This window comes from Schistocerca piceifrons, chromosome 2 (genome assembly GCF_021461385.2).
Source record: "Schistocerca piceifrons isolate TAMUIC-IGC-003096 chromosome 2, iqSchPice1.1, whole genome shotgun sequence".
In the NCBI taxonomy this organism is placed as follows: Eukaryota; Metazoa; Arthropoda; class Insecta; order Orthoptera; family Acrididae; genus Schistocerca; species Schistocerca piceifrons.
The window spans coordinates 331,640,171-331,660,560 of NC_060139.1; the positions used below are offsets into that span (position 1 = coordinate 331,640,171).

At 39.4% G+C, this 20,390-nt stretch overlaps 1 protein-coding gene across 2 annotated transcripts in view; it reads left to right on the forward strand.

The window, feature by feature from the left end:
* Positions 1-20,390, forward strand: part of LOC124776223 (peroxisome assembly factor 2) — a 158,142-nt gene that overhangs the window by 22,013 nt on the left and 115,739 nt on the right. For both annotated transcript variants that reach the window (XM_047251080.1, XM_047251079.1), the window contains exon 3: positions 3,646-3,854. In XM_047251080.1, the coding sequence (XP_047107036.1) occupies positions 3,646-3,854 (209 nt within the window). The remainder of the gene's footprint in view (positions 1-3,645; positions 3,855-20,390) is intronic.

Consider the following 20,390-nt stretch of genomic DNA (forward strand, 5'->3'; position numbering starts at 1 on the left):
GTGGAGCCAGACTGACGATATCTCACATATTGGCCTTCTTTTGGCCCTTCGTATTAAGTATAGTCTTCCCAATTCCTTATATTTCATATTAGCGGACAATCCATGGATTATTGAACTGGTCCTCAGTTTCCACTGTGAAAGTGATTTTTATCTCCTGATATAAGGTTCTACTTTAGACTTGGAGCAGGGTTAGGTTGGTTGTGGTTGGGACTTCTTTTACAGTCTTCTTGGTCTGTGACCTCATGACCAACCCCTTTTTTTGCAATTTTTAAACTTGGTCTCACCTTTTATGCCTTTACTGTGTGTGTTTAATGCTCATTATTGTATAATTTGACTCCCCTGACTACATCTGTCCACTTGTAGCAAATCCTCTTTCTTCTGTGACTCACTTCAGAATCACGGGACTGATGACCTCGCCATTTGGTCCATAACCCCTCTCAATTAATCAATCAATATTACTGTTAAAGACTGTCTACAAGGCCTCTTAAATACAACATGAACAGGAAGGCTCCCAATACACTTGCCTGGGGTACACCTAAAGTTAATTGTACATCTGATGATGACACTCCATCCAAGATAACATGTTGCGTCCTCCTACCAAAAAGTTCTCAGTCCAGTCAAAAACTTCACTTGATACCCCAGATGATCATACGTTTGACAGTAAGTGTACATGTGGTACTGAGTCAAATGATTTTCAGAAATCAAGAAATACTGTATCTACCTGACTGTTTTGATCCAAAGCTTTCAGTATGTCATATGAAAGAAGTGTGAGTTGGGTTTCATGTCATCAATGCTTTCAAAATCCGTACTGGTTGGCATTGAGGAGGTCATTCTGTCCAAGACACCTCATTATGTTTGAGCCCAGAATATCTTCTAAGATTCTACAACAAATCGATGGTAAGGATACTGGGCAGTAGTTCTGTGGATCACTTCTACTACCCTTCTTGTAGACTGGTGTGACTGGGCCTGGAACTTTGTTAATGATTTCAGCTGTTTCTCAACTCCACTGACACTAACACTTCTTTCATTCATGTCTTCAGCGGTAGAAGGATTAAATTAGGACAATTCTCATAGGTTTACCTTTGTCAAGGGACATTTGAAAATGGAGTTAACCATTTCAGCTTTTGCTTGCTACCCTCAATTTCAGTTTCTGTCTCATTTGCTAGGGACTGGAAACTAACTTTGGTACCACTAACAGCCTTTATATATGACCAGAATTACTTTGTGTTCCCCAAAAGATCATTTGACAATATTCTGCTGTGGTAGTCATTAAAGGCTTCATACATTGCTTTCTTCACAGCCAAATGTATTTCATTCAGCATCTCTCCATCTACTGTCCTATGCTTTGCTTTACACCTATTACGCAGTAATCTCCATTTCTTTATGAACTGTTCTGCTGGATATATATATCCGTCGGTTCTTGGTAGAACAACATTATAATAAGTGAAAAGCACCAGTTTGCTTTTGTTCTACAATAATACTTTTATTGTGTTAACTGGTTTTCAGCTTTCAAGGCCATCTTCAGTAAATGTCAGTAGTTTTCGGCTTACAAGGCCATCTTCAGTAAATGTCTGGTCTATTTGCTGCCATTAAATCCAATATATTTTCAGCATGAGTGAGGTTCCAAGTTATTTGTCCTGGGTTGTTTTCATAGTAGACATTTAGTAATGTTTCACAGTCTGTCTTCTCACACCCTCCTCTAACAAAACTGTAATTTTCACAGTTAATTGTTGAATGATTAAAGTCTCCACCGATGATTACAGTATGATTGGGGAGATTGAGTACAAGTGAACTGAGGTTTCTCTGAAGTTTTTGGTTACATAAGGAAATGATTATGGTGGGCGATAGAAGGATCCAATTATCATTTTATGCCCACCCCTGATACTGAGTCTTGCCCAAACAATACCAAACAATATCACGTGCAGCATCAATTTCTATCTTAGTTGGTTGGAGTTTCTTGTTGATTGTGGCAAATACACCACCTCCATTTCCCATATCCTATCCTTTCAACCCCCCTGCTATCAATTTCAGGTTTCAACCAGCTTTCTGTACCTAGTATTATGTGAGCTTTGCTACTTTTCAGGAGTGTTTCAAGCTCTGGCACTTTGTTGCAAATGCTTCAGCCGTTGACTGTTAGGGTTTTAGTACTCTCGCCTGTGGAAGCTATTTCTTTCGATCCCGGGTTTCATACAGCTGTTGTTATGTGGATTGAATGGAGCCACCTAATCTGAAGAACCCTAGTGTGCATTCCATACACAGTCAGCTACATGAATATCAGCCTCTGAAGTGTTGTGCACACCTGACCTGCAAAGTGTCTGGTTCAGTCCTTGCACTCAGTCAGAACCAGAGGATCATGATCAGTACTGGGGACAGTGCTGCAAATTGTGAGCTTAATTGAAAATCCATGTACAAGGCTGGTGTTCTCAACCTTCTCTGCCAGTCTCTGGAATGAGCCAAGTATGATCTTGGAGCACAGGTGACAGGCATAATTTATTCCAAGGTACACTACAGTCTGCAGTTGGTTGCACACCGTTCTGCTGGGATAGCCTCTTCAGCATGTTAAATGGGGCCCTCAGGCATACACACTGAGTGCATCTGTGTCCTTCTGGCCCTTGCTGCCATTTCCCTAAGGGGTTCCATCATTCACCGTTCATTTGAACTGCCAACGATTAATATACCCCTACTCTTTTGCATTTGCATCCCCTTGACACTGGGCAGAACAGGTTTCCCCTAAACAGGTGAAGTGAGTCCTACTGGCTCAGTTTCAGTTTCAAGTGAAGGCCAGCACCTCGAACTTGTTGGTCAGGGGGATCAGTACTACACCCTGAGTCTTCCATGGTCCTCATCCACCATACACAGGAAGCCTAAATCCACTATTGACATGCCACTTGCAGTTCAAGAGGATGAGTAATGACAGAGACTCAGGAAAAAAAAGAGCAGAGTACCAAAATTAGGTGAAAAAAACGGATAAATCCACAAGAAGCAGAGTATATGGAAATCCTATAATGTAATGATAAAGTTTTTTCCTTTCATCATTTTGTTGGCCGTTGTCAGCAAGAAAATGTTTTTTAAAGGTTTGAAATTATGTGTAAAGTTTGTTGCAAGTCACTAAGTGCTCTCGTTCTCAATTACTGGATATCCATGCATCATGCCCTACACCACTTTTGCATCCCCACTCCCATCTCATTGATAGATAGGTGGTTCTTACCCCCACAGCAGTTCTTAATAGACGGGAAGTAATATGTGCTCCAAGTTTGGTTGAAATTGATTGAGTACTTTAGGAGCAGATATTGAACATACATACATTTTATAATATGTAAGGATTTATTTATCAAATAACTGACTAATTCATAAATACTACTGCCTTAAGTTTTTATCTTTTGTGACTATTACGTGCTAGTGAAAACTTTTTCACAGATTAAAATAAGTTGTTCATTAGATGGGTGTAATACATAATTTAATTTTAAATACCTTCTTTTTGATAGTTTGCTTCCCATTTACAGAGTTGTGTCACAGAGTGTTAAAGAAATAATTTTTCTACATCCTGTTGTCTGTTACAGCTGGGAGCAAAAGTTGCTCAGTACATTACATTATTCCTCAGAACATTTATTGTATAATGTTTGTTGTCTCCATTCTGCTGCCCAGACTAACATCACTGCAGACTTGGCAAGAGCATTTCTCGACACCATGCGTGTATCAAGTCCAAGTGAAACAGAGAGGTTGTCAATGTTAGAGTGGCTTGTGAGATCAAGGAGTCTACACCTGGAGACTGATGTATCATTACCATACTATGCAAGCCAAACTTCTGGATTTGTTCTTGCCGATTTGGAAGCTCTCATCTCACATGCAGTCAGGTAATGAATTTTTAAGACTCACAAATAGTTTCTTATCTTGTCTCTAGCTCAGATTCCATAAGATGTCAGCTCTGTGTAATCTTTGATGTTTCAATTGAGTTTCAATGTGTCTGTCATTTTGGATTTTCAAGCAATGATAATCATCGTTCATACACATGCATTAATGTGCCATGTAAAACCACAATATTGAAACTCTGGTTCTCTCTAAAAGAGCCATACACAGTAATAGTGATACAAGAATTGTCATTTAGAATGTGAAGAGCTGTTCAGTCAGTTTAATGTACACACCCAAGTGTGAAATAAACCCTGCTTCATTACATCACAAAGTCTCAATAGTACTACAATTGCTTGCTTAGCTGAAACAGTGCTATCAATTTGTACATCTCGAGCTACATGTAGAGTCTGCAGATTATTGTGTAGTGTATGACAGAGGATACTTCCATTGTGCCATATATTAAATGTACAACAGCTGCAACTACATTCCTGCTCTGTGTTTGTTTAATATGTGTGAAGTATACATCAAACATTGATATTATATTTTAAAACAGAAATATCTTGTGGAGAGAAGGTGAGTAGATATACAGTGGTGGCCATTAAAATTGCAACAGCATGAAGGCAATGTCAAATTAGCACAAAGTGCACTACAAGGTATCCAGATGATTAGCATGTCAGTGCAACCACACAGATAAGAGTAATGCCACCTTTGTTCTCTACACAAGGAAAGAGCGAGCAAGGTAGTGCAGTGGTTAACACACTGGACTTGCATTTGGGAGGACGACGCTTCAAACCTGTGTCTGGCCATCCTGATTTACATTTTGTGGTGTCACCGCCAGACACCACAATTGCTAGGTGGTAGCCTTTTAAATCGGCCGCGGTCCGCTAGTATACGACGGACCCGCGTGTCGCCACTATCAGTGATTGCAGACCGAGCGCTGCCACACGGCAGGTCTAGAGAGACGTACTAGCACTCGCCCCAGTTGTACAGCCGATGTTGCTAGCCATGGTTCACTGAGAATTACGCTCTCATTTGCCGAGATGATAGTTAGCATAGCCTTCAGCTAAGTCAATTGCTACGACCTAGCAAGGCGCCATTTATCCTTTGCTATGTATCTAATGAAGCACGTACAGTAACAAGACCAATGTTCACCAATTGTGGATTAAAGTTAAGTATTCCAGCAGCTACATACTTTTCTTTATAGCATTCATTACGTATCCTGTTTCAGACCTCACGCCAGCCTGCGTGAGTTTAAGCGCGTGCCTTTCGGTTACCCGTCACTGTGGATTGGCTGTCTTGCCAGTCCACAACACATTTTCTGTGATTTTCCTAAATCGCTTCAGACAAATACAGGAATGGTTCCTTTGGAAGGGCACGGCCAACTTCCTTCCACATCCCTCTCTAATCCCATGGGACCGACGACCTCGCTGTTTGGTTCCCACCTACAAACCAACCAACCAACAAGCCTATACAAGGAAAGGTTAGGCAGTGCTTTTCCCATGTAAATGTGTTTGTTTGTGAGGAGATCATATTATTTTTTGTGTAACAAGATGAAATGCCTACCTGCATGTGTTGGATTCAGCAGCAGCAGCAGAACCATGCCCTGTTGAGACTGGTTTATTTTTCCATGATATTGCTTTTAGCATTGGCCACGATCCCTGGACTGTCATATGAAAACGCAATCAATAGGACCAGAAGAGTCATACTCAACATCACATGGGGTCTCAATAGCCCTACAAGACTAGCACTCGAGAGGAAAGATATACTGTTCACTTGGACATGCAGAATCATACAGCTACATCATACACTTTGATTCAGAAAATGGGATTGTTTACAGTGAGGCTAGAGTTCACATGGAAAGTCTGATGATGTCTGGAGCATCATTGTTGCTGCCTCCCTTCACATGGCAGCAACACAGTCTATCACATACACTCGTGACACCTGCTGCTGTGAAAGTTGTTATGGTCTGACAGTTGGAACAACTGTGAGAAAGCCAGCTGTAATATTAATGTTTGTCTTTAATTATATTCCTACTTAAACAGAAATAGTTATTGCATTTTTGCATTCCAAGTGTCAATAAATTATCGAGAGATGAATGATTGTGAAATAAATGGGAAAAGAACCAAGTCTCACAGATTCAGAGACATAAGCTACAATTTATTATGGAAGAGATACTTTTGAATCTATGTATAATTGCATCTTACTTTACTGAAAGCAGTAGAATACAAACACAGTCTTTCATGGATGAGAAGCATTTATTTCTACCATTGTCTGTTCTTGTTGTGACAACCTCTTTTCTTACATATAATGCAGTCTAATGATGCATACTTTTTTTCACTTCACTGTATTTTCTAATGCACAAATTTATTTAAATGTAATTACTTTTTCTTCAAAAGATGACTGTGTTGGAGATTCTTACCATTTGTGGCATAGATGTAGCAACAATTGCAGAATCAGTTTCCTCCATGTTGTGAAACAATTTTATTGCGTTTGACATCTGTGTGGTTTCCTCTTCAGCTACAGTTGTCATGGCTTATTTTCTCTGTTAAATAACATAAGTATTGAATTCCCATAGAATTTGGCTGGAAGTGTTGCAAACAAAACTTCACATTGTTGGGTGGATATACGCCATCTTTCTCCAAAGATCAGGTCTTCTGCTGTTTGCTAGCCATTTTTGTTCTTAAAGGAAAGTGACATTCTTTATTAAACATCTGTAGGTTACAAGAGAATTGTAGATAAACTGTCCTGTACTGTGTACTGCATGAGTTCGTACCTCCCAGCATCCTTAGACAGCTAAAAATTGGCAATTTTAGTTAATTGTTTAGTTATTATTGTTCCCTTTAGTAAAAACTTTATTACAAAGCAATACTATTAGCACTCACCTGATATCGTATTACAAAAGTGTAACTTACTGTCCAATTGGATTGCTACTGTCGCAGTATCACTAAAATGAACAGGAATGCCATGACGGTCTGTGCTGGACTGTGTCAGCAGAGAGAGAGAGAGACACACACTGACAATGGTGTACCTAATAAAAACACTGCATGCAGGAGTGGTGGCACTAGGTTGTCTTGTCAGATACATCCCAGTTCTATGTGCAGCATCACAACCAATGTATTCATGTGTGAAGGATTGAAAAGGAATGAACATTGCCATATTGTGTCTACCATTGTGCCATTGTCATACAGGTCCTGCACACGATGTAATTATGTGGGGTACGATTGAGTGCACAACACTATCTCCTCTGGTTTGCATAGACATTAACTTTGATAGAAGCCCTTAGATTTCTGGTATGTTGAGACCAGTGACTGTGCCCTATCTTCAAAGGCTCTGTGACCTCTTTTAACAAGATAGTGCAAGACTGCATGTTCCCATGCTGTCCTGATCTGCCCCAGTACAGAGGAAGATAGCTCTCTCATCCACAGAAAATATCTGGTCATAGATTGCCCAGACATTGACAAGTAGCCTGTTGGCTTCTGTCTCAGGTTCTCTGTCTGATATTTGTAAGACATTTTTTTTATAGCATTTTGCCAGCACAAGTGACTGCCATTGACAAATTTTCACCCTTCACTGGTGATAATGGACTGGAGTCGGGCTCACAGCCACAGATTGTGTGCACCTGGTGTGTGAGCATCATAGGGCCTTTCCGTGGTCTTTACCACTCTGGTTCTCCCCTTGCTACCTGCAATAATTCACTGATCCATTCACCTGAGGGCTTTCTTCTTTCTTGTTGAAGCTGTTATCATGTTGGTGTATTTCTATAGCTCCCTGATCAAGTGGGATGATAGCTCTTCTCTACAGCAAGAACTTCCATATCGGCAAATTTTACTATGTAATAGATCTCTCAAAGCATGTGCTCTGCCATGGCCGATGTCTCCACCTGCCGCAACTTGCAGTGCTGCTTATGTTCAGTGGGTTCTGGTGTTGATTGATCGTCCAGTCCTTCTAGACTTTTCCTCATGTACGAGGATGCTTTGGAAAGTTCTCGGAATCACCATGAGAGGTCAGCACTAGCGCAATGAGTTGTTGACGTGATATTCATTGGACTGTTGCCTGTAAACACGTGCCACATCAGTGCTCTTGGAAGAGAGCTGCGGCGGTGACGTGGCTCTGTTGTCTCCCTGAAGTGATTTGCGAAGATGGAAAAAATTGAGATGCAAGCAGTGACTAAGTACTTCGTAAAGAAAGGTATGAAAGCAAAGGACATTCATGCTGATTTCCAGAATACTCTGGGGGACTCTGCTCCTTCATATTCAACTATTGCCAAGTGGACAGATGAATTTACATTTGGTCAGGAGGGCTGAGATGATGATATGCGCAATGATCAGCCAAGCTGTGTCACTACTCCAGAAATCATTGCAAAAGTGCACTAAATGGTCATGGAGGATTGCCAATTGAAAGTGCGTGAAATTGCTCACGCTTGCCAGATGTTATCTGAAACTGTGTATCACATTTTAACTGAAGAATTAGAAATGAAAAAATCATCTGCAAGATAGGTGCTGCGACTCTTGACACGTGCCTGCACACATGTGCCGTCACCATGGCAAAATTACATGAACTAAGGTATGAATTGGTGCCATACCCACCTTATTCATCTGATATGGCTTTGTCAGACTTCCATCTCTTCCCAAAACTAAAAATTTTTCTTGGTCAAAGATTCACTTCAAGTGAAGAATTGATAGCCGGAGTTGACAACTATTTTACTGGCCTGGAGGAAACTCATTTTTGAGATGGGATCAAGGCACTAGAACATTGTTGAACCAAGTTCATTAATCTACAAGGAGACTTTCTTTTTTCTATTCCATGCCGAGAACTTTTCAAACCACCCTCGTATGCAGTATGAGGTATAATCTCGACAATGCAGGTGCGTTCCTTTTCTCTTTTGCTGATCTGATCTTCTTCGTCAGTTTAGAAATAGTTTTTATTCTTTGTTTGCACAATATATGACCAATTCTGTTCATTACTCTTCTTTGTTTGCACAATATACGACCAATTCTGTTCATTACTCTGGGAATGTATGGCAGAACGGTCATATCCGACATTTCATTTTCCGATGTGTCACTTTGGCAACTGTTTGATTTTGTGATACTTCTTATGTAACTAGTGAAGTACCCATAAACTTGGCCTCTTTGCTCCAGCCACACTTGGGAAAGACTGACGCGTACATAAAGGACTCTGGACATTTCATTGTGAAGGTGAAGAAACTAAATTTTGGACAAAATGACATCCTCATCAGCTTTGATGTTGTTTCTTTGGTTACCAGTGTGGCAGTCAGTGATTCTCTGGAGTATGTCATTTCCATTTTTGCACAAGACATTACCAAGCTCTTTCATGCACATCTCATCATGAAATGTTTCATGTGGAATAGCTACTTCTGTGAACAACTGGAAGGCATCGCCATGGGCAGTCCACTTTGTCTTGTTGTTACAAACTTCTTTATTGGACATTTCAAAGCACAGGCACTGGACTTGGCACCATGGTAACTTAAGGTGTGGTACAGATACAGCGATGATACCTTCGTTGTGTGGAGCCGTGGCAATGAAAACATTGGTGACTTCTTAAGATACCTGAACAGTCTCCATGCCAACATAAAATTTTGCATGGCAGTAGAAAAGGACCAACAGTTACACTTTCTCAATGTGGTGGTCATGAGGGATGGTGAAAATGTGGAACACTGCAGGCATTGAAAACCGGCATACACAGACCAATACTGGCACAAACTGCCATATCACCACCTGAGTCAGAAAAGAGGCATGATTAATATACTCTTAAAGTGAGTAAGATAAATCTGTGAGCCTCAGTACCTCAGGCGTGAGATGCAACATGTAGAAAGTTTTCTGAGGAGCTGTGGGTAATCCACCAGTTGCATAAAAAGTATCACAGAAACAAACACTCAGCGAAGTGACACAACAGATAAGGAAATGCTGAGTATGGCCTTTCTGCCCAGCCGTGCAGGTTTAGCCGAGCGGTCTAAGGCACTGCAGTCATGGACTGTGCGGCAGGTCCCGGCGGAGGTTCGAGTCCTCCCTCGGGCATGGGTGTGTGTGTTTGTCCTTAGGATAATTTAGGTTAAGTAGTGTGTAAGCTTAGGGACTGATGACCTTAGCAGTTAAGTCCCATAAGATTTGAAAACTTTCTGCCCAGAATGACAGATAGAGTCTCTCAGACTGGCAAAGGAGAAAAGGAACCCACTTGTGTTGTAGGGAATATACCACAAACCCTGTACATGTGGAAAAGTATTTTGGAATGACTGGATGATCGGTTAACATCAGGATCACGGAACATGAACGACACTGCAAGTTGGGGCAGGTAGAGAAACTGGCCATGGCAGATCACGCACTATGTGAGACTGAACACACAGTAAAATTCATTGATAGAGATGTCCTTGTTGTGGAGAAGAGCTATCAAACCTGCTTTTTTGGGGAATCTACAGAAATGCACAAACATGACAATGGCTTCAACAAGAAAGAAGAAAGCCTCAAAGTGAATGGACCATGGATTCCTACGCTGCGAGGACTGACCATTGCAGGTAGCAAGGGGAAAGCCACAGTGTTAGTGATCACGGAAAAGCCCTTGGATGTAGGTGCACCAGCTACATATAATCTGCAGCCCCGAGCTTGACTCCATTCCACCACCAGCAACAGAGGGTGAATTTTTTGACAATGCCAGCCACTCGTGCTTGCAAAGTATCAGAAAAATCATCAAACAAATATCGGCCAAAGAATCCGAGACAGAAGCCAACAGACAAATTGTGAACAAGTGGCCATGAAAGCCTTAGCAGTTTTATGCTGAGAAACTGTTACACCAGCACTCACTAGCCATTATGATTGATTGAAGCACAATGGAATGGTGTACTCCAGTGGTAGCTGGTAGTATTTGAAGCTTCGTTTTGCACAAACATTTTAATATTATATTCTTATATGAGAAGTTTAGAAGGGAATGACTTTTTAACTTACTTCAAAATCCACCTTTTTGAGAGCATCTGCAGATTATCACACATAGAAATGCTTAAAATCGGACACCAAAATAAAAGAAAGCAAAGTCTGTAAAATACAGTGACTTCAATTAAATCAAATATATTGGGTACCCATATTTCTGCCATCAGCTAATAAGAGAGCAGGAATGTAAGAGCTATCTGAAACCAAAACACTCAATCACCTCAAAACTCTACAAAAGTTATAACAGATGATAAACATAAATAGAACATCCATAGTAACACAAACAATACCATTTCGGTGTAGTCTAGCCAGCTATCACATGTGACAGTATTGCCATCAAACTTGATTTACAGTTGACAAAAGTATGAAATGAAGTTATGCTAATGAAAAATATTTTCTTTAATGATCTTCCCTCATGAAGAAATCGTGGATGAACTAAATTGTTTATGATTGCTGATGAATTTCTATTTTCGTAATGTTGTGGCTAGAGGGTAAGGTGTAGGCTAGCAGTATGGAAAGAAACAGACTTTGGGAGAGGTTTGAAAGCAAGGACAAAATAATCTCCACAGAGTAGCACAATATAAAGGGGCATTTGGAACTGTTTCCTCTGATGGGTTTTCTGGATTTCTGCAACCAAGGACAGATACAGACGATCATTCCACCTGCTGCTATGAACAGGCTCATCCCTGCTGAAACTTTACTTCAGCACACTGTCCACTAAGAAGCTGCACTAGGAAAGCAACTTCCAAGTTTGATCCAAAACTGACAAAATTTATTAGTCCATTATGAGGCATTAGGGCATTGGCTACATTATGTTTATTACAGTAAAAGATTCGAGGAAAAGGTGGAGGGTGAATGTGCAACACTCAACAATATCGTGCACAATCCCTGATGTACATGTGTCTTATCATCTGGGCTCAGTTTGGCTCGTTGCCAAGCTGGGTTAAATTTATTCTTGCTGCCAGAGGTGGCATTCTGTGTACTAAATTTTGCACCCTGTGTAACCCCAAATACATACAAATTTGATCATGCATTTTCCTACAGAACTTTATCTGTACAGGAGGTAACATGTTGTTATTTGCTAACCTTCCCCATCTAGCAATTTTAGTGGCCAAAATATAATTGCTAGAATCTTACAAGAATAAAAGGAGACTGATGTCCCACGTAAAGAGAATATTGGTTGTCATAATCAAAAACTTTTGCAACTTTGCCGCTTTGTAATTCTAATGACATGAGAAATGTCTGCCATTTATTTTCAGAAATATCGATTTTCAAACTGTTGTTGATACTGTCCTATTTGCCTCCTTAGCTGCTTAATACCCAACACTCCCTTTAAATGAACACATTCATGCTTTGAAAAACATTTGAATCTAAAATTAATTTTAATTTCCTAAAGCTATTGTATTGGCATTTTAATATTAAAAGAATGAAAGCAAGCATAATTCCAAAGGCTGGTTAGAAAATAACCTTTTCCTAAGTTTCATAATATTAGAAGGCATATGCCTTTGACATTTCCCTGAACTGAGAACCAGCCAGTGTAGCCTGTTACATCTGCTTTACCTGTTACATTTGTTTTAGCTGCATATCTGAAATAGTCGCGCAGCCAACTGTGTTACAAATAGCAAACTTTCAGATTACTAATACGTTATTTAAGAATGCAGGCTGTCACCAATTTAGACATATTGGTGCGTTTATAGAACTACAGAACTAAAACTCGACATAAAAATCCACTTTTCATTGTATGTACTGTTGTTAGGTTGTTTGTCAGCTATCAGCTACAGTTGGTAGTGAAAAGATTCTCACAATGTAGGATAATAATGACACTTTTTTAAATGAAATTGCTGTATTACAACCTATCTATTTATTTTACATCATAAAATTACGATGACCAAAGGTAATGCTTTTACGTCCGATACATAGAAAGGGGTGATCAAAAAGTTTCCATTTGACGGTGTTGCTACAGAGTATATGCAATGTAGCATAACTATGATGTGGGTATATAAGCACCAACATCTAGGCAAGGGATTAGTGTGGAATATGTGCCTTTACGATGTGCATGCTTTAAATGCAAGATTGTTAACTATGTCAATTTTATTACCAAATGTGTCCAGACATGACCAACATGCTCTTATTCTTTCCTTGCCTGCCAAAGGACAAATGCTGGTAACATCCATTGGAGAATGTGTATAGGTCAGCATGCCTGTCGGAAACCACCATTGTTGAGCGATGCACCAAGTTCCATGCTGGTCACAGTTTGACACAAGATGCATGGCTATCTGGGAGGCCAGTAGGAGTTACGCCAACCCAAGTGGGACGCTTGAGCACGCTTCTTATAACCCTGATCTCTGCCCACATGATTATCATGCTCTTGGTCCCTTAAAAAAGGCCTTGAAGGGTCACCGATTCCTGTCGGATGAGGATGTGCAGTAGGCATTCACAGACTTCTTTACAGCGCAGGGCACGGTTTTGTACCAAACAGGTATCTTCAACCTGGTACATCTGTAGGATGATTACCTCAGTGCTCATGACGACTTTTCCTGATTGACATTCCAATTCTGGACTGTATAGCCTCCAAATGAAACCTTTTGATCACCCCTTACATCATTGATCGAGGAAAATAGCCTTGGACACTATTGGAATAACAGCAGATGTGTATTTCAATATGTAAATGTTCTTTAACAGGAAATGAATTTAAGAATAAATTTTGTTTAATGGTGTGCTTAATTGCTAAGCATAAAGATTAAAGATAATGTTGAAAAATGCTGGACTGCAGTTAAAATTTTGTTTATGATCATCTGGTGAGTATAGCACCTTAGACAAAAAAAGTCAGTAGTTCGGAGAAGCAAGGCGACATAAGGACTTGTGAATTAGAACTGCAGTGAAAGTGAAATAATCACGGTCATCAACATCATCATCATTAACCATTTGACATCTGCTGCTGCATAAATGTCTTCTCTAGACTTCTTCAGGCATTATAGTTTTCAGCTATGTGAATCCCTGTTGGTTTTTCATATTTTCTAATGTTGTCTACCTGCCTTTCATTAGGCTTTCTTGTCAGTCTCCTCTTGTTTCTTTGAGTGCAGGAAAGATTACATGAGAAGTACTTTTCATTCCAAAATATCCATAGTGAGGACATCATCCATGTTGTAGAACATGTCAGAACAGCAGTAATACACAATAAATATTAACAAAGAAAAAGAAATAACATATTTTCATTTAAAGGATAGTAAATAACTCATTACAAAAGCTGTAAGTGTTCAATACACAAAGTTGCATATGTTATTTCTTAGGCTATATGTAGTCATGCATCGTCAAATAAAAAGATCATTTTGCAACACTTATTTACAGTGATTACATCACTGCACTGAACTAGTACACAAGCCATTGTACTAAGACTTGTATTATTTGATATTATTAGTAACATATACTCGTCAGTTGGTTCTACTTACAAATTCGTCTGTGAAGTAGGAGAGGTTGGCTCCCAACAAATCCTTTAAGCTCCTCTTCAACTGAACTTTATTAGTGGTTAAACTTTTTATGACTGGTAGCAAGTTCTTGAAAATTTGTGTTCCTGAATAATGGACACCTTAAGGACCAAAGTAAGTGACTCTAAATTTTTGTGAAGATTAATTTTATTTGTAGTATTGATGTCATGAACTGAGCTGTTAGCTTGAAAAAGGAATATATTTTAATGAAAAATTTCATTAAGGAATAAATATATTGGGAAGCAGTATTTAGTAACCATGGTTGCCTAAACAGGCCTCTGCAGGATGTTCTGGAGTTCATTCCACAAATAATTCTTATTATACATTTTTGGATGTGGAAAAAGTCAGCTTGTTTTGGTGAGTTACCCCAAAAAATAATTGTGTTTATGTATATATAACACACACACACACACACACACACACACACACACACACACACACACACACCACCTATGTTTGACAGCATTCACATCGCAAACAGAGATTTGGTTAGGTGCTTCAGCAGTTCTGTGGTAAGTTCCTCCCAGTTGAACTTATTATCAAGCTGAAATCGCAAAAATTAACATCATCAACTTCTTCTGTATGTTTGTTGTCATATTTTAGGCATATACTGGTGGGGAAACAATGTGCAAGTTGCACATATGATAATGTTTTTTTTTTTTTTTTTTTTTTTTAATTGACAAAAAATTGGCTACCACTTCCATTGACAATTAATTTGCGTGGCAGCATGCCCTTCCTGTGTCTTTCAAATTTTCATTGCAGTCATAATTATGTTTGTTGCTTGACTCATTTTTTTCCCCTGTTTACAAATAATTCATATCATTCATCTCTGCAGTACTCTCTCTGTTTTTGAGTGGTAGTGACAGTGAAAATTTCATTGCCATTGGTCAAAATGTAATATATGCCGTTTGTGAACTTGCTTATTCCAGCTATGTTGGAAACTTAGTTTTGGAAACTCTAGTAGTTTAGTGAAAACACTCCAATCCAATTTAACTATTCTGTTTATTTATTTCCAGTCCATCCAATCATTGTCTCCAATTGTCCTACATCTATAACCACATCAACTAGTTGTAAGACTTCATTGTTAATTTGTAGATTATTCATTATTTTAGTATTATTGTAATTAAGTTTAAGATGACTTTCAAATTTGTTCTATTAAGTTCATCTGCATAAAAGACTAACAATACAGTGCCATCAGCAAACAGAAGGTGGTACAGCAATGTTCTGCTAACAGATATTCCTTCTTCTTTCTCCAATTTTAGAAAAATTAACACTACCTCAAGGACTGCCAGAATAGTTTTGCTGAAATGTAATTTCCTTGCCAGACCCATTTTTAATTCTGAATTTCCCACCCTTCTTATAAAGTCTAATGGGAGCCATAGCATTACATAGTCTTGTGTACTAACACAGTCTGAATCACTGCATTTTTCCTCATGAAGTATTGATACTTATTTTGTTGAAATTGAGTTAACAACTTTCTCAAAGCCTGTGAATTGTAACTCATATTCATCGCACCAGTCTGTAATTCCATCCATGACTTGAAAATGGTCTATTGCGGTAATGATTTTAGTGAATATGTTGTATCTGAACTAATTTCATTGTCAGAAAGTAAACAGTACAGTGGGGCTGCAAAGTATCTACACAGTAGCGAGCTCTGCCTGTCTCAGTTTGCGGGGCACTTAAGGTTGGCAGCACATTCATGTTGCTGTATAAGTTAGGGGCCAGGATTCCCTGCTAGTAGCTGCAGTTATTTTATGAGATGGGATTCAACATTATAATTGAAGCAATGAAATTAATTAATTACAATAAATACACCATACTCACCAGTATCACAGTGGGTGTTGGAAATGTTTTACTTTTTATTGAAGGCATAGTTCAACACACATTTATTTGTGAACACTTTTACCAGTGTTCACATGTAAACAAATGCAGATAATCAGTTATCTCTGTCTTCAGTTCATCTATTGTCTTTGGGTTATTTTGAAACACAAATGTTTTAGCTGCTTGCCAAAGGGAATAGTCAGATGCAGACCAATGGCATGTGCATGGGGACCAGAGACCTTTCATAATTACTCTGTCTCAAAGATTTTGTATAAAAGTCATAGGGACTAGTGTGCTATACAAGCAGTAGCATTGTTTTGTTGGGAAAATCAACAATTGATCTCATTTTCATTCAGCACGACAATAAATGGATAAATTACCTGGGAACAATAGACATCGGAAATGATGGTAGTATCAAAAAAGATTGGCTCTGTTAATTCACGCTCATGCTATGGAAACCCACACTCCAGTTTTTTCTGTGTGAAATGGCATTTTCTCATGACCAAATTCATGAGTTTTTGGAATTAATGCAGCCAGATAGGTGAAACCAAGTCTTATCTATGGTAAAGGGTTCAATCTAAAATGCCGACTCCAGGTCTGTTAGCAAACCAGTAAAACCATTCACAGTATGCCATTTTGTTCACATGATCCATACAATGCAATTGTTGCACAGCAGTAATTTTATATAGATACAACCCAAGTTCTGTGGTTACAGCCTTATTTGCTGTCATTTGAGAGACATTTGGAATCATCTCCGCACTGATTTTTTTGGACTCTGCAACATGATGTCCGAAATGTCAACGAGCTTCTATTCTGTTAAAATTGGGGTCTACCAGTTCGTGGTGCATCATGAACTGAATCTGAAATCTATGAGTTAAATCACATTCAGTGTCACGACGTGGAGACCTCTAGGTAGGAAAACACAATCTAAATTGCCACCTCACATGCTCTGTAAAGTTTCCTTCTGCACAGAGAACCTCTTCCACTAAAAACACTCTCTGAAATAGTAGGAATTCTCACTACACTCAGCTTACACAATGATCAGACAATAACACAACTAACAACTGCAACACACACACAACCCTGCTACCCCCACACTGCCACTGCAGGCCCATAGAGTACGTGCAGGCGAGACATGACTGTGCTGCCACCCTTCTGTGCCCCACAAGGCAAGATAAGCAAGGCTCATCGCTGCAGAGCAACTTTGTGGATGCACTGTACTTTTACAGAGCAATGAAAAGAAGTTCCTCTTTGTTTGGAAAGACCCATAGTTACAGTTTCCCAAAGGTTCAGTCGAGGACCATTATTGTTTTTGTATTGTAAGGAACATATGATACATCAGGTGCTGTCTAACACTATCCTATTTGCAGATACCAAACAGCGATAGTCTGCTGTAGAAATGGTGTATAGTTGTCAGTCACATTTGCAAAACAGCTGGGAAAAGGGGGGGGGGGAGGGGGGAACTAAAACATGGTTTAAAAATAATGACTTGCAATTAAATTTTACTAAAGCAGAAAGGGTTCATTTCATCACCAAATAAATCATACAACATATAACTGAAATATAAACTATGTAGACAAAAGAATTCCTTGTACTAATAAATAAAAATGTATTGTGAAATAAATAAACAGGAAGTGTACTGAGTTGACTAAACAGTCTCATTTAAATCATGAACATACTGAATAGCATCAGTTATATGACTGTAAAAATACTGTATAATGTGCCAATTTGGTTTCATTCTGTTAAGTACAGTATAATTTTCTGGGTGTGGAGAACACTTACGTACAGAAAGCTTTTAGACAACAAAAACGATAATTTGGAAAGATTAAATTTAATAACTATTTGAAGCTCATCTTCTCAAAAACAAAATCCCAACTTTCTAGGGGCAAAGTCTTTTCCAGTCATTATGAAATCAGACACTTTACAAATTACGCTATACCAAGCCGTAGACTTTGAATGGAAATACTACACATTATATGGGTAGGAAATTTGTAAATAAAATCTGGAAGTGGCAACAAACACAAATACAAAAAATTCAGAAGCAGACATAAAATCAGTCTGGAAGTGCGCGACCGCTACGGTCGCAGGTTTGAATCCTGCCACAGCCATGGATATGTGTGATGTCCTTAAGTTAGTTAGGTTTAAATAGGGGACTGATGACCTCAGCTGTTAAGTCCCATAGTGCTCAGAGCCAGCAGACATAAAAAAATACAAGAAAACTAAATACTGTTAAAGTGTGTAAGATTTCATGTTTAATAAATATGTGTGTAAATAATTGCATCCATTAGTTTAGCCAACCATATCGAGTCAACCGTAATGTCAGCTATATGCATTTGTGACACTGTCTTTATCTTAGATTAATTTTGTTAATCTGTTTATAGTTACATCATTGACAAATCATCAATGTCAAAATCTGTGTAGCTGTATGAGGCATAAAGATCTGATTTTGTTATTCCAGATTGGAGGCTGATAGGTGTATAGTATCTTTATGCTTTGTCTATCTTCTTTCTTTCGAAGTAGAACAGTGGGAGCATTGTTCCATTTGAGGAGTTGTCTTCTTTCACAAAAGTTTTGCAAATTATTGTCATCCAGCTTTAATAATTTAAAGTGAAATGTGCAGTGTTACATGGCTTTATGCTTAATTACAGACTTACTATTTTATCAGTTGATTTGTTTTCACCACGTAACGCCCGCTGTTTATGTCCTTCTTTGTTGCTGAGCGATGTATCACTTTTCATTCTGATGCCGCAACTCTTCCTTTCCTATATCTTTACTACTTTTTATCTATATAAATGATGGAACTATTGATTTTGCCATTTAACAACTTTTTAGTAACTGTGGAAGTATTGCAGGGAACGGGTCCCACCTAATGTGTCACCTGCCTATACGTTTTACATGAACCTTTCAAGATGCGATCGATCTGTTTACAAAGAGAAAGCAGAATATCTCTTCCTTTGACATTGTCCAACAACAACCTAGGAAGCTCGATGCCCTCGTGGCCCAGGCTCTTCCATGGCTCGCGTTAGTTTGCAGCATTCATTTTATTCCTTGCCCACTTGCCGCTACGTTGAACTTTCATGGTGATCAGTGGGCAACGTCTTCTGCGTTATCTGCAACATAAATAAACTTTCTTCCCACAGTATTTCTGGGAACCCAAAAACAAACTTAAAGAACATAATAATAATAACTGTTCTTACAATTATTCCTATAAGTCTTGGTCGATTTAATGAGGGGTGGGACAGGCCTAAGCCTTGTGACACCACAAATACCATCATTTTACCTGCCCAGATAGCCTTACATGTTAAAGTGTTGCTTCCAGATCAAATCAGCCTGGTGGATTAATGATGAGTGTCAGTGTGGCCTGGGTGTGGTTTTTAGGCAGTTTTCCACATCCCACTAGATGAATACTGGGCTGGTACCCAAGTCCGATCTCAGTTACATTATTTGCAAACATTTTTGAATGTTCTCACACTTTCACATGGGATAACACTGCATGCAAGTAGTTCAGATACACGTTTTTGTCCTGGAAGGATAATGGCATGGCAACAGGAACAGCACCTGACCGGCCGTTAAATTAACCATGCCAAATCCATTAATAACCATGATGACCTGCGCTGATTAGGGTCAGAGGCACAAGGAGAAGAAGAAGTGAAATGCTATCTGTTATATCCTAGCCAGTAATGCCAACCGAGCCCGCTGCCAAAAGGTTGGCAGCATCAAAGTCCGGACGCCGTCCGCATAAGCAGCGCCAGCGATACAGGAAATCGCCGCAAGTCTGCGCGCGCCACCGCTGGCTTCTGGCTTCTTAAGCGCTGGAGTCGCGAGCGCTGGGGCAGTTCTGTATTCGCCGCTCAGTTGTATACTCGCCACCGAATTGTGTACTTGCTAGTCAGTTGTGTGTTCATCGCAGCAGAGTTGTTGTTTGTCGTCAGCCGACGCTGACCTAGCCGCTCCGACTCGAACTAGACAGATTTCTGTAGACACGGAGTTCACCCCTGTGTTTCTGTATCTTCTTTAATAAAGATAAGTACCGACTTTTATTTAATCAGAGTGTTTGGGTTTTCATCTTTCTGTTCACTGTTCCAGCGGACCGGTCGGCCCGCTATTAAAAGTGTGGCGGTGACTTCGTAAGCCATTTCTACAGCCAAGTGTTTGTCGCTACGAACACCGCCACAAAACTATCAACTTCAGGTGCTTTTCCCATCTTCATTCAATCATTGGCTTTATGTGCCAAAACTGGTATTCCTTCTAGGATGCCATTGTTTTTGTCATTGACTGTGTTTTTGTTTTTTATTCT